General features: G+C 37.2%; 2 protein-coding genes across 2 annotated transcripts; both read right to left on the minus strand.

Annotated features, from left to right (window-relative positions):
* Nucleotides 1–634: 634 nt before the first annotated feature.
* LOC137029464 (caspase-7-like) lies at nt 635–3448 on the minus strand. Its single transcript, XM_067399076.1, has 4 exons — nt 3151–3448; nt 2432–2595; nt 1870–2002; nt 635–1770 (listed from the first exon to the last, which is right to left on the minus strand). Exons 1-4 carry the CDS (start codon nt 3368–3370, stop codon nt 1457–1459), a joined length of 831 nt encoding a protein of 276 aa, XP_067255177.1. The 5' UTR covers nt 3371–3448; the 3' UTR covers nt 635–1456.
* A 2749-nt stretch (nt 3449–6197) lies between these two features.
* On the minus strand, nt 6198–7978 carry LOC137029466 (caspase-7-like). The gene is made up of 4 exons (XM_067399077.1): nt 7694–7978; nt 7183–7346; nt 6929–7061; nt 6198–6829 (listed from the first exon to the last, which is right to left on the minus strand). Exons 1-4 carry the CDS (start codon nt 7911–7913, stop codon nt 6510–6512), a joined length of 837 nt encoding a protein of 278 aa, XP_067255178.1. The 5' UTR covers nt 7914–7978; the 3' UTR covers nt 6198–6509.
* Nucleotides 7979–12940: the final 4962 nt, after the last annotated feature.

Consider the following 12940-nt stretch of genomic DNA (forward strand, 5'->3'; position numbering starts at 1 on the left):
CTAGTTCTGAAATGATGTTTTGGAATTAGCAAATAGGGAGGCATGGGATGAGATGCAAAAGAAATTAGTCCTACACACAAGAGTGTTTTATGGACAAAAACCTGACAAATGTCTTAAAAATTCAACATCTGAACAGCGTCTTGAGGTGTGGTAGCTGTAGTATAAGCAAAATAATTGACTACAGGCCATTGAATTATTAGACAATAATGCACACCTGAGGTAAAGCGGCATTACCACCTCGGGTGTGCATTATTTTTTAATAATTCAGTGGTATTCTTAAAATGTTTAACACTAGCAAAACTTTGTCAATAATAAATGATTCTTAAATTATACTATGGAGCTGTTGAATGCTCGAATCTGATTGGTTGACGAACATTCTAAGGTGTGCAATTTTCAAAATTCAACATCTGAACAGTGTCTTGAAGTGTGGTAACCATAGTATAAGCAAAATAATTGACTCCAGGCTGTTGAATTATTAGAAAATAATGCACACTTGAGGTGTAATGGCATTACCACCTCGGGTGTGCATTATTTTCTAATAATTCAACAGCCCATCGTCAATTATTCTGTACTTGCACTTTAATTACTCTTTTATAATGTTACAAAAGATTTTGTCACAAGATGAAGATGGGCTACAAATGTCAACATGTTTTATTTAAACAAAAGGGTAGACAGTAACAGTGTGCAGAAAAACACTATAGCAAACATGAACATCACTGACCAGCACAGTGTGAACGTGAGGAACTAATGCTGCGTTCACGCCACCTCGTATTTACTGGAATCTTGAGACGTGACATTATATTCGGAGCTGTTCACGTCTTCGGAGTGGGAATTATGTGTTTCTATGGCACCACTATCAACACCTAAATGAATCTACAGCAGTCAGGTGGTACAGCGGCCATACTACAAGCTGTAGCTTTTTACAAGCTAGAATCTTGAAATTACGAGGTGGTGTGAACGCAACTTATATACACAGTGATAATGAGGAGATGATGAACAGCTGTGATGGTCTGATGTGTGTCCATGGGAACTGATGACTGGCAGGAAAAACACATGACTGATGAAAACAAAACTGAAAATCCATGAGAACGAAACTAAAGGTGAATGAGTCCAGATAACTGACAGATTTCCTTTTGAAATAAAAGCTTTCTATTTATCAACGAATCCTGAAAAAAAATGTAGCACCATTTCCACACCGTTTTTTATTGAGCACCATATATACATTAGGAGGTTGTAAAAACTCATGACACATGAATGGACACTAAGAAAGCACAGGTCAGATCTGTCAACTTTCCCAGCCACTCACTTCTTGCAGAAGATTAAACTTTACGTGACATGACGTCACTGGCTTCATTATCAGTCTCCGGTGAGATACTTTGAGAGATGTTATAGAAAAGTTTATCTATAAAGATTTCCCTCATCAGATTCTTCACAGTCAGTCTCTGTTAAAAGATCTTCAGCTGATGGAGCTCTTCCGGGACCTTCTGGGTTCACTGATGAGTTTTGTGGCTGCAAAGCTCAAATCTTCTGCTGCTGCCGTCCTGGTGTCCATGAACGGGAAAACTTCTCTAGTAAAGCGGGTCACAAAGCACGGCATCTGCTTTTTGCCACCCAACTTTTCCCCTCTCGATTGGAAGTTGTAGGCCACCTGGTGGTTTAGTCGAGTCAGAAGTTTTGTGATCTCCAGATCTGGACCTCCTTCCTTTTCCAGCAAATCACAGAGAGTCTGAATCAACGGCGAGCCCAGAGGATGCATGAACGCACCGTAACCTTCAAAACAAATGCAACACATGAACGTGAGTGAGGAAATGAAGCGATTGTGACTTTATGATCTATGAAAAACAATGTTCTGGAGATAATAAATCGTACCTGGTGATGTGGCGTACATAACTGCAGTGTCATTAGGAATGGAAAAAAGCTCAGACAAGCCGTCCTCTTCCTCTGAGGATGAAGAGTCTGTCTCCACCTCCACACCTCCATCTAACTCATGTCCTCGACAAGCCTGCACAGCAAAAAGTCACAATAATAAATATTCAATTAAAATCTGTAACAAGCTGCAAGCTTTAAGAATAATATCCAACTCAAAATCAATATTTCATGTATACATATTTTATTTGGTGAACATCCATGCCATAAGCTTTGCACTATGGCAGTAATTTTTGACTGTGAACAATACAAGTGTGACTTTTTAAAAGACTTTTAAGCCTTTTCTAATTCATGTCCACATTTTTTGTTTGTCCCGCATGTCATGTGTAGTAATTCCGCTTCAAGTAAAAATGTAAAAATTTTCAAAATGCTAAAAATGAAAAGTATAGGGTGAAGGAATTCAAAACTGGAACAGCCATCGATACTTGCTGAAGCACAGGCTCTTTCGCAAGAACATGACAGTCACAAGACTTTCACAAGTGAGTACATTTTTCACAAATTGTACCTGGATCAGGAAGAGTTTGCTCTTGTCCGCCATTGAATTGCCTCCAAAGTAGCTGTAGATCTCGGCCAGTTTCACGGCACATCCGTCAGCACCAAACACAACACCCTCCTCACCATGAGTGGATATGATGCCCACAAAACAGTCTTTGACCGTCTTCTCGCTCTCTGAGGATGGAGGACGGAGAATTAGTTAAAAACCCAGTGATGTATAACTAAACAAGGAAAAAAAGGAACAGATTCTCTTTATGTGTGTTTTTTTTTTTTTGAGCTTATTTGTTCCCATTGAAAGTATTATCTATCTTCAGGCAATATCCATAAGCTGTCTATGTTTACAAGGTTAAAGACTGATTTACGATGACAAAATCTCTTACAATCAAATCGCATCAAGTATGCGTGTCTTTTAGTCATTGACTAGGTGTGTTGCTCATATGATTCATTCATTCATTTCTGATTGATAGCAATACCAAATTGTCATTCAACGGTGCCAAACCCAAGAAGAAACTTAATTTCTTTGCATATTAAAGCAAATTGATTTCAACAAAAAATGTACAAGTTAAAACAGAGTTTGTGCCAATCTGTACTTGCTAGGCCTATTATTAACAGACATGGACTTTGGCTCCAATAAATTACCTTATGTAACACAAAAGCAAACATAGCAGATATGAAACATGAATTTTGCTTGGGAGAAAAAATACTTATTAGACTAAACAATATAATTACCTGCTTTAAATGCTTCATAGATCTCTTCTGCTTCAGTGTCTATTCTGATTTCCACAGAGAAGCCGAGTTTGGTGAGGATTTTGTGAAGTCTCCGAGAGTCTCTCTTCACACCGTTCCTCTTTCTCAGACCTGCATCTGGATAGAAGTTCCCAACAGACACTATTAACGCCCTGTTCTTCATTCTCTTGTTTTCTGTGAAAGGAAATCTACAAAAAGACATCTCTCTTTTGTCAAACTCTGAGGTATAATGCAGTCAAAAACTGTTTGAGAATAAGGAGAGTCTGTCTCAACATCATATAACAAGTGAGTCCAGCCTTAATGAGACTCATTTGTCATGCTATATATGGAGTGTTTCCTCCAGACATTAACCGTGTCAACAGTCTACGCAACACTGGCACTTGCAGGCAAATCAGAAGCTTTAGCTCATAAAAAGTTGTTTTACTAGCTTTGTAGGTGCTTATATTTATCTTCCAATTTACCAGCAATGTTTTGTTGGTAACTGAGGATGTAAGAAAATTGCAACAAAATTAATAGTAGAAAAATAGAAAAGAAAGAAAACTTCCAGTCATAAGCTCAAATCTTTAAAATTAAAATTATACTACATTTATGTTATATATTAAATTATAATAAATGCCTAGTTCTGTCATAAAACTCTAGATGGTGGAGGATGATGGGTCCTTAACGCAAACTGATGATATTCTCAACGTTAACTACTTGGCACAAGCTGATTGATTCAAATCACATTTGCAGCCAATGAGCTTGCTGCTCACATTTAAATGGCTTTTTAGCATTCACTGTTGTAGTTTGCAGAACACTTTCAGAGTTCATCTGAAAGGCCTCCACCTTCCCCAGCTCCACCTGTATAGATCTGCTATTTGTGCAGCAATAGTATAGTACGCACAGCAGTGTATCAGCCTAAGTATTTGGCAGCGGCAAGTTTCTGTACTTGCTCTGCAGCAGCAACAGCAATAATCTACGACTACTGCAATAATCAATAGCAGCAGCAGCGTAGCAGATCTATTCTGCCAAGAACAAATACATTAACATTGCCATGTCCATTACCGTGTAAAAAACTTCAGAGAGTTGTCATGATAGAAATACATCAGTTTTTATGTGCTTTACATATTATAATAAATCACAAAAGCTTTTGCGGTGACAGCACACCTTTATTTGTGCTGAGGAAGTAGTTCTAGTCTAAATGTGAACATGCATTTACTCATCTCACTTGCACGAAAACATTCAGTATTTCTCAAAATGAATAAAAACAGTGAAATGCAATCTTGGAATTTTACGCAAACCTGTTATAATTAACTATATTAAATTACACAAATATACTTTATGCATTTAATCTCACTTTATTAACCAGTGTCTTTACTGCTGACCTTCAATGATCAATTAAACTATACTAAAGAGCAAAAATTACTTTAGATTATATTCAGAAATAAGAACTTCTCCTGTATCCTATTCTTCTTTAATCCGGAATGGCAACACATCTGAAAGGTTTGTTTGAACTGCGCCCTCTACTGTACAGGAGTAAATATGCATTTCCTTCAGCCTGAAGCTTATTCATTTCACTTTTGGTGTTAAAGGGCCTTATCATTTGCTGAAAATATAACTTTTTTTGTTGTTAATAAAAAACAAATAAGCAAGCTCAGCACAGGTGAGAAAAAGTAACGCAAAAGTAATGTAACGCATTACTTTTCTTAGAAAGTAACTAAGTAACACAGTTACTTTTTAGGGAGTAACACAATATTGTAAAGCATTACATTTAAAAGTAACTTTCCTCAACACCGGTGTTTACTTTGTATCAATTGCTTTTCAAGTTTCTCTGTGTCAATAAACAGCGCTGTCACGTACGCTACGTATTACGTTTCTCAGCACCTGAATTTGGCTACTTTAAATCATTTTAGTAATTGCAGACTTTCCAGAAACGAGTATGTATTTTAGCACGCCTTTGAGCGTGTCTTTGTTTATCTGTTTCATGGTTTTGTCCGCTGCCTCTTTTCTTGATTTCCCTGTTTACCCAAGTTTCCTGCCTGGTGTTTGTTTTGGATGAATTTGCATGTGTTTTGACCTCTTGCCTGTTTTGGATTACGTCCTTTTATTACAAAGGATCCTCAACCTTCACACCTCAGCAGTTCATGACAGCTATATAGAACATACTTCTTAAAGTAAGTACTTGTTCAAAAAGAGTAACAGCTCAACAGAGTATGCGATTTCAGATTATTATTATGCTTCAAATCCATAAAAGTGGATAATTTGTGAAGATTATCATTATGAACTGAATATGTAAGAATCAGAAACTTTTGCTGGTCACAGAGCTTATTTTCTACAATAATCCAAAAGCGCACTGTAAAAAGTCTGTCTGGGTTTTGTTGAGGGAACTAGGGTGATGTGAACTTCCAGGTTTTCACTTTTTTTGAGGAATTAATTTTTTCTCATATTTGTAAAAAAATATAATAATAAATATTTATTTATTTATAGACCTATTTTTTAGCTATCATCAATAATTGATAAGTTTATGACACAATAAAACTAATGTCTGCTTAACTGTGTGAGCCTTTAGGTGTCTATCAGTACCTGCTTTTAAATTATGGCTGTAAAAGTTAGTTTCTTGCGGATTGCATGTTGTCATTGACGTCTGTTTCTCTTGATAAAGTAATCTTGGTACAGTGTGTTCCAATCTTTCTATTCAAGAAGTACTACAACTCATGATGATGCTCATGTCTCAGATGCTAATAGATAAATGACAGTGTCATCTGGAAGTTCCAGTAAGTATAGAATTTAGAAATGTTAGTCATCACTCTACATACAGTTAAATGGAACCTGGCATTAGTGTTTGTGACCAACGGGCCATGAAAGTCTGGATTGGCTGTCAACTCACATCACATGAGCAATTGAAACTAGTACAGTGTGCAATAAATGGTTCACACCTTGAAGCACAGTAAATAATGACTATGTATGACTATGACATAACTGGGCGTAATGTTTGTTTCCAACACGTTCAGTGTTTCTCAGAATTAGTATTTGATTAAAATGCTGTTGCACAGCTTCAAAAGCTGTCTCAAATGTAGGTTTTATTTGCATATCACATATAATAGATAAACACTTTCAAGATTTACATATATAGTAACACAAAATAAATAAAGAATATTCATATTATTGTTTTACTTTAGAACAATAAATAAAAGTAGCAGCAAATTCCCTAAGACTTCAAAGGAACACTATAAAATAGGACACATCCTGCACGTTTCCCAACAGTTCACTTCCTGCTGTGGCGTTATGTTATCTCATCAAAAGAGATAATATAGATGACTAAAAAATCGTATTCTTTACAGTCAGTCTCTGTTAAATGATCTTCAGCTGATGGAGCTCTTCCGGGACCTTCTGGGTTCATCGATGAGTTTTGTGGCTGCAAAGCTCAAGCTCAAATCTTCTGCTGCTGCCGTCCTGGTGTCCATGAACGGGAAAACTTCTCTAGTAAAGCGGGTCACAAAGCACGGCATCTGCTTTTTGCCACCCAACTTTTCCCCTCTCGATTGGAAGTTGTAGGCCACCTGGTGGTTTAGTCGAGTCAGAAGTTTTGTGATCTCCAGATCTGGACCTCCTTCCTTTTCCAGCAAATCACAGAGAGTCTGAATCAACGGCGAGCCCAGAGGATGCATGAACGCACCGTAACCTTCAAAACAAATGTGACACATGAACGTGAGTGAGGAAATGAAGCGATTGTGACTTTATGATCTATGAAAAACAATGTTCTGGAGATAATAAATCGTACCTGGTGATGTGGCGTACATAACTGCAGTGTCATTAGGAATGGAAAAAAGCTCAGACAAGCCGTCCTCTTCCTCTGAGGATAAAGAGTCTGTCTCCACCTCCACACCTCCATCTAACTCATGTCCTCGACAAGCCTGCACAGCAGAAAGTCACGAACAAACATTCAATTAAAATCTGTAACAACCCATCGATACTTAGAGCACAGACTTGCAGGAATATGAAAGGTAACAAGAGTTCATTTTTTAGACATTGTACCTGGATCAGGAAGAGTTTGCTCTTGTCCGCCATTGAATTGCCTCCAAAGTAGCTGTAGATCTCGGCCAGTTTCACGGCACATCCGTCAGCACCAAACACAACACCCTCCTCACCATGAGTGGATATGATGCCCACAAAACAGTCTTTGACCGTCTTCTCGCTCTCTGAGGATGGAGGACAAAGTTAGTGAGCATCTGGAATGGATGGTGCAAGTTTTATTTTTAAGCTTATTATTAAAAAGTCTACTACTGTGATTATCTGCAATCAAATTGGACTGATTCATAATGGCATCCAAACCACAATATTGCTTCTTCTTATAAATAGAAGAATCTAATTTACAGAATTTACAACAACAAAAGGGGTGTAAAAACAAGTTGCATCTGCAAATGCATCTACTGTTAAACACTGACTTAAATATGTTTTTGGATCATCACATAACATGAAAAAGAACATTGCAGTTATAAAACATAAATTTAAGTAATCATCAATACATTATGATGGCTCACATTACCTGCTTTAAATGCTTCATAGATCTCTTCTGCTTCAGTGTCTATTCTGATTTCCACAGAGAAGCCGAGTTTGGTGAGGATTTTGTGAAGTCTCCGAGAGTCTCTCTTCACACCGTTCCTCTTGCTCAGACCTGCATCTGGATAGAAGTTCTCCACAGACACTATTAACGCCCTGTTCTTCATTCTCTTGTTTTCTGTGAAAGGAAATCTACAAAAAGACATCTCTCTTTTGTCAAACGCTGATTTTCAATGCAATCAAATTGTGTCCGAATAAGCTGGCTTAGTTCTCTAAGTTATCTGCCTGTATTTATAGTATGAGAGCCCTGCCCTTATTTCAGAAGTCTTGTCATTTATGGCTTTCCAAGGCATACCTTTGTGTGTCATCACTCATGATTGCACAACTTCGTCAGGTGCATGTAGGTGCTTTTTAGGTATTTACACAGGAAGCAGCAATTTGACTAAAGTCAGGGACAGAAAATAAGGGGAGATCCAATTAATATTTCTAGATAGTTTATAATTATTGTTGAAAGTTAATCTTTCTGTACAGGCACACTGTAAAAAAAAAAAAAAAAAAAGTGAAATTAAACTGATTGAGTACAAGAAGAAAATACTATTTCAGTCTTTCTACTTCAAAATTGTGTTTAATTCAAAAATATTTTAAAACAAAAAAGTTTAATTGAACATGTACTATTTCTTTGCAATTATTTGGAAACTTACAAGCAATTCGATTTTGTGAACATTGTTTCAGAGTGAATCCCAAACCAAATTTCATTCAGTGTAACGTGGAAACAAACAAACTGAGTTCATTTAATACACATTGACAGAAGCACAGTGTCATATTACATGGAAACTGTCACAATGGGAACCTGCATAAAATACCCAATAATGGGTTTTTCAACTAATTTAAATATTGCAGTAAAACAACACTTTTTTTTTGCCAACATGAAGAATATACAATAACAACATAAGACACTAAGATGTTGCAGCAGATCCTTTAAGTCCTGCAAGTTGCGAGGTGGAGCCTCCATGGATCGCACTTGTTTGTTCAGCACGTCACACAAATGCTGGATCGGATTGAGATCTGGGAAATTTGGAGGCCAAGTCAACATTTCAAACTCGTTGTTGTGCTCCTCAAACAATTCCTGAACCATTTTCATCCTGCTGAAAGAGGCCACAGCCACCAGGAAATATCATTTTGGGTGTACATGGTCTGCAACAATGCTTAGGTAGGTGGTGCGTGTCAAAGTAACATCCACATGGATGGCAGGACCCAAGGTTTCCCAGCAGAACATTGCCCAAAGCATCACACTGCCTCTGCCGGCTTGCCTTCTTCCCATAATGCATCCTGGTGCCATGTGTTCCCCAGGTAAGTGATGCACACGCACACGCCCATCCACGTGATGTAAAAGAAACATGATTCATTACACCAGGCAACCTTCTTCCATTGCTCCATGGTCCAGTTCTGATGCTCACGTGTCACTGTTGGCTCTTTCGGCGGGGGACAGGGGTCAGCATGGGCACCCTGACTGATCTGCAGCTATACACAACAAAATGAAACTGTGCATTCTGACACCTTTCTATCAGAACCAGCATTAACTTCTTGAGCAATCTGAGCTACAGTAGCTCGTCTGTTGGATCGGACCACACGGGCCATCCTTCGCTCCCCACGTGCATCAGTGAGTCTTGGCCGCCCATGACCCTGTCGCCGGTTCACCACTGTTCCTTGGACCACTTTTGATAGAAACTGACCACTACAGACCAGGAACACCCCACAAGAGCTGCAGTTTTGGAGATGCTCTGAACCAGTCATCTAGCCAACACAATTTGGCCCTTGTCAAACTCGCTCAAATCCTTTTCCTGCTTCTAACACATCAACTTTGAGAACAAAATGTTCACTTACAGCCTAACACGTCCCACTCACTAACAGGTGCTGTGATGAAGAGATAATCAGTGTTATTCACTTCACCTGTCAGTGCTCATAATGTTATGCCTGATTGGTAAAATGTGACTGAAAAACCGTAACAGATGACAAAAATATGTTCAAACTTGAGATTGGAGAGAATTGACACACAGCTTTCTAATTTAAGGCAACCAACATTCAACATGGTGCAAACAAGAATTTGTGTCAAAATGACATGTTTTTTAACAAAGGAATGTGGATGGATGAGAATAAAAATTCTATTTAATTTAAAGACAGTTCACAGCTAGAATACGTGTTGTACGGTGGCATTCCTGTCTCCAGAGGAACATTGCGTGATTAGTTTCACACTGCATTCCTCTCGTCTCTCACGCTTCCTTCAAAGGTGTAATTTTCTGTCTACCCGAATCTTTCCTGGTATATTTCCCATTTTCATTATCTTTAGCATCCACACAGTAGGTATTCAAAATAATGTTCAGAACAATTTACCTTCTTTGTATTCAACATTTTTTGTAAAAGTTAACATACAAAAATAACAAAGCATTATTACAGATATTATAATGAATGAAGAGGATTGTTCAAAACGATCAAATGATTTAAAACCAAAGTCAAATTGGACTTTGGATTTAAAAACTCATATTTACATAGCCCTTCCTTGTGGGACAACTAGTCTCCACTATTTCTTTTTTAAGCAAAGAAAATGAATAGCCTATAATGTAGAATAGGCCTAATTTAGATGAGAAATACATGTTTTATATTATTTTGTTTTATTACATTTTTTTTATATTATATTCTGCAGGCACATTGTGACTCATTGTGCAGTTCACACAGTTCACAGGTGGAATGCACAGCTCAAGAGAAGCATTCCTTTTCGTTACGTTTTACATCACAGCTTTCCCTCGTCTGCCAGACTTCCTTAAAAAGTAACTGTGTACTTTTATGTCTGTCTACCTAAGAAGCTACCCAACTGTTTCCTGCTACTGTATATGAAAGTTTAATTCCTGATTCTTCTGCAATATAGAATTCAATAAATAGTAGCTACATTAAAGTTAGCTTATGTTCAGATCCATTTACCCCATCTTTATTCATGTTAGCTCTCTAAAACCCGTGAGAGGAAATTTAGTTGACTAAAAACAAAGATTAAATGCGCAAACTTCCATAAATATGAATTCTTTATTCCACGAATTAAAGTGTCCAACAGTCCAAAATTTAATTTTTTTAGCTTTCAGTATGAATATGTTAGCCTTAAGGTTATGAATAAGCTGGTGTGTTCCAAAACAATGACAAAATTCGCATTTAGGAGATATAAGCATTCAAAACTTAGTCTCTCACTTCCGCTAAAATGGATCATGGATTTTCAATGACATCACATCGCACTTCAGCTTCTCATCAAATCTTCGGATCAATCAAATGCTCTCTAGAATCTGAAGTCCCGCCTCCTCCTACACTATCAACAGACACTGAAGCTGCTCCTAATCGGTCATTTGTTCACACATTTATTAGTTTCTACGTGGTAATTGGCACATAGTGCACTGAACAGGGAATGATTCAAACAGTGTAAATATGAGCTAAAAAACTTAAATTTTGAAAAAAAAAAAAAAAAAAAACATGTTTACAGCCTGGTACAAATTGTGGTTTTGGTCTATACTGCTAATTTTGCCCTTCATAACAACTCTGATGGGGGTGAATTTTTTTATAACTCATCCGTTTAAATTACATTAAGCCTTAAAGTTCTGCATAATTAAGGGTGTGGTCACTTGAGTGACAGGTGGATCACGCTGCTGTCTGTGAGCCGTCATGTTACCTCAGCTAATTCCAGCCGCTGAATTTGGCATCTCTGCCATGTTTGTGCTTTTTTCTGGATTATTTTATGCAATTGTAAAATAATAACACAATTATAAAATAATATGGCTTGCATTAAAGGGCATTTATGTAATAATGACACCCAGTGTTCAAAGCAACCAGTTGCCAGCAACAATAGGGAGCGCAATGGACTATATGCACGGAGCGTTCTTTAGAACTTCCGCATTAATATAAGCCAGCTCGAAAACTTCCGGTGAGATGTCATTTGCTGGAGTGTTGAGCTTCAGTAGTGTAATACTTAGTTTATTATCAGATTATAGTCACTTAAATAGACAGGCATAGCATTAATTTAGTTATTCAAACGTAACACGCATAAAAAATAAATAAATAAAGAAGTAGGCTACCTCAGTGTTCCTCCTCGGCTAAATTCAATTCGACTATCAGTTTTCACACTTCAATGTGAAAAAAAGCTTCAAAAATTAAATATTTATTGTGCACTTTAGTTAGATTCATTGAATAAAATGAGTGTTTTTATAAGATCTTGCGCTGCATTGAGCTGCTGTGATTAAAAGGTAAAAGTGCAGTACTAATTTTCTGTTTAATTCACTATAAAAGTTATTGTTTTTCTTAAGATTTTGTAAGTATTTCATACTTCACATTGACAAAATGTATTTGTAAACCTAGTTATTTTATAATGTTTCATATTTAGTCGAAAAACGATTAGAGGAAAATGGATCACAAATGCGCAAATACATGCTACTTTGCCGCCACCTGCTGGTTAAAGTGGTAATGTCTTTTTTATTTTTAAATAAGTGTTTTCTATCAAATTATGAATTTATTACATTTTTAAACGATCGGTTTTACAATGGGGAGAATCTCAGAAGGATGAACAAGTAATGTTTGTGGTCACCACATTAAAAATAACATTTGAAGTGCTGAGGAAAAAATGTGTGTGTCTCTAATTACAGACACAGCGTTTTTAAACGGTCTGAATAGCTTCGTCTTTATTGCAATCAAAACAACTGGTTTATTGGCAAATTAGGTAAATGTGATAACTGCATTAAAATATGAATACAACATTAAAAAGTCAACCATTGATGGTTTTGTGTCGATGTACAGTAACTACAGAATGAACAGCTAACAGTTCACCGGAAATGCCGGAGCTGGCTTAACGATCAACCAGGAAGTAACCGTGCATATAGTCCATTCACAAAGAAAGCTGAGGAGACTTATTGCACACTGTAAGCTGATGAGTTGATTTATCTGTTTTAATATGCTGTTGTTCATAGAGATATTTAGATGGATGCAGAAGCTTTTAGGTCAGGTAGAATCTGCGATTCTCTTCCATGGTTGCATTACGCGCTGTTTTCCGCCAACTGGCAACCCGTGATGTCGAAATACCATGCGAAATACTATTGGATAAACTGGCAGCACATGTTTCACACAGACCAAAACAAAAGACATTCCGACACGGAATGCATATTTTCAAAGTAGAATATCTGGCTGCAGCATTGTTTTTCTGAGTAAC

The sequence above is a fragment of the Chanodichthys erythropterus genome, chromosome 10, assembly GCF_024489055.1.
Source record: "Chanodichthys erythropterus isolate Z2021 chromosome 10, ASM2448905v1, whole genome shotgun sequence".
Taxonomy (NCBI): domain Eukaryota; kingdom Metazoa; phylum Chordata; class Actinopteri; order Cypriniformes; family Xenocyprididae; genus Chanodichthys; species Chanodichthys erythropterus.

What these genes read in the sequence shown, in the direction of transcription:
- LOC137029466 (XM_067399077.1), bottom strand. Translation starts at nt 7,913, where the DNA reads ATGTCTTTTTGTAGATTTCCTTTCACAGAAAACAAGAGAATGAAGAAC. An exon ending in CTATGAAGCATTTAAAGCAG is followed by an intron (nt 7,347 to 7,693) that starts GTAATGTGAGCC and finishes CTCCATCCTCAG; the next exon opens with AGAGCGAGAAGACGGTCAAA. An exon ending in GCAAACTCTTCCTGATCCAG is followed by an intron (nt 7,062 to 7,182) that starts GTACAATGTCTA and finishes TCTGCTGTGCAG; the next exon opens with GCTTGTCGAGGACATGAGTT.
- LOC137029464 (XM_067399076.1), bottom strand. Translation starts at nt 3,370, where the DNA reads ATGTCTTTTTGTAGATTTCCTTTCACAGAAAACAAGAGAATGAAGAAC. An exon ending in CTATGAAGCATTTAAAGCAG is followed by an intron (nt 2,596 to 3,150) that starts GTAATTATATTG and finishes CTCCATCCTCAG; the next exon opens with AGAGCGAGAAGACGGTCAAA. An exon ending in GCAAACTCTTCCTGATCCAG is followed by an intron (nt 2,003 to 2,431) that starts GTACAATTTGTG and finishes TTTGCTGTGCAG; the next exon opens with GCTTGTCGAGGACATGAGTT.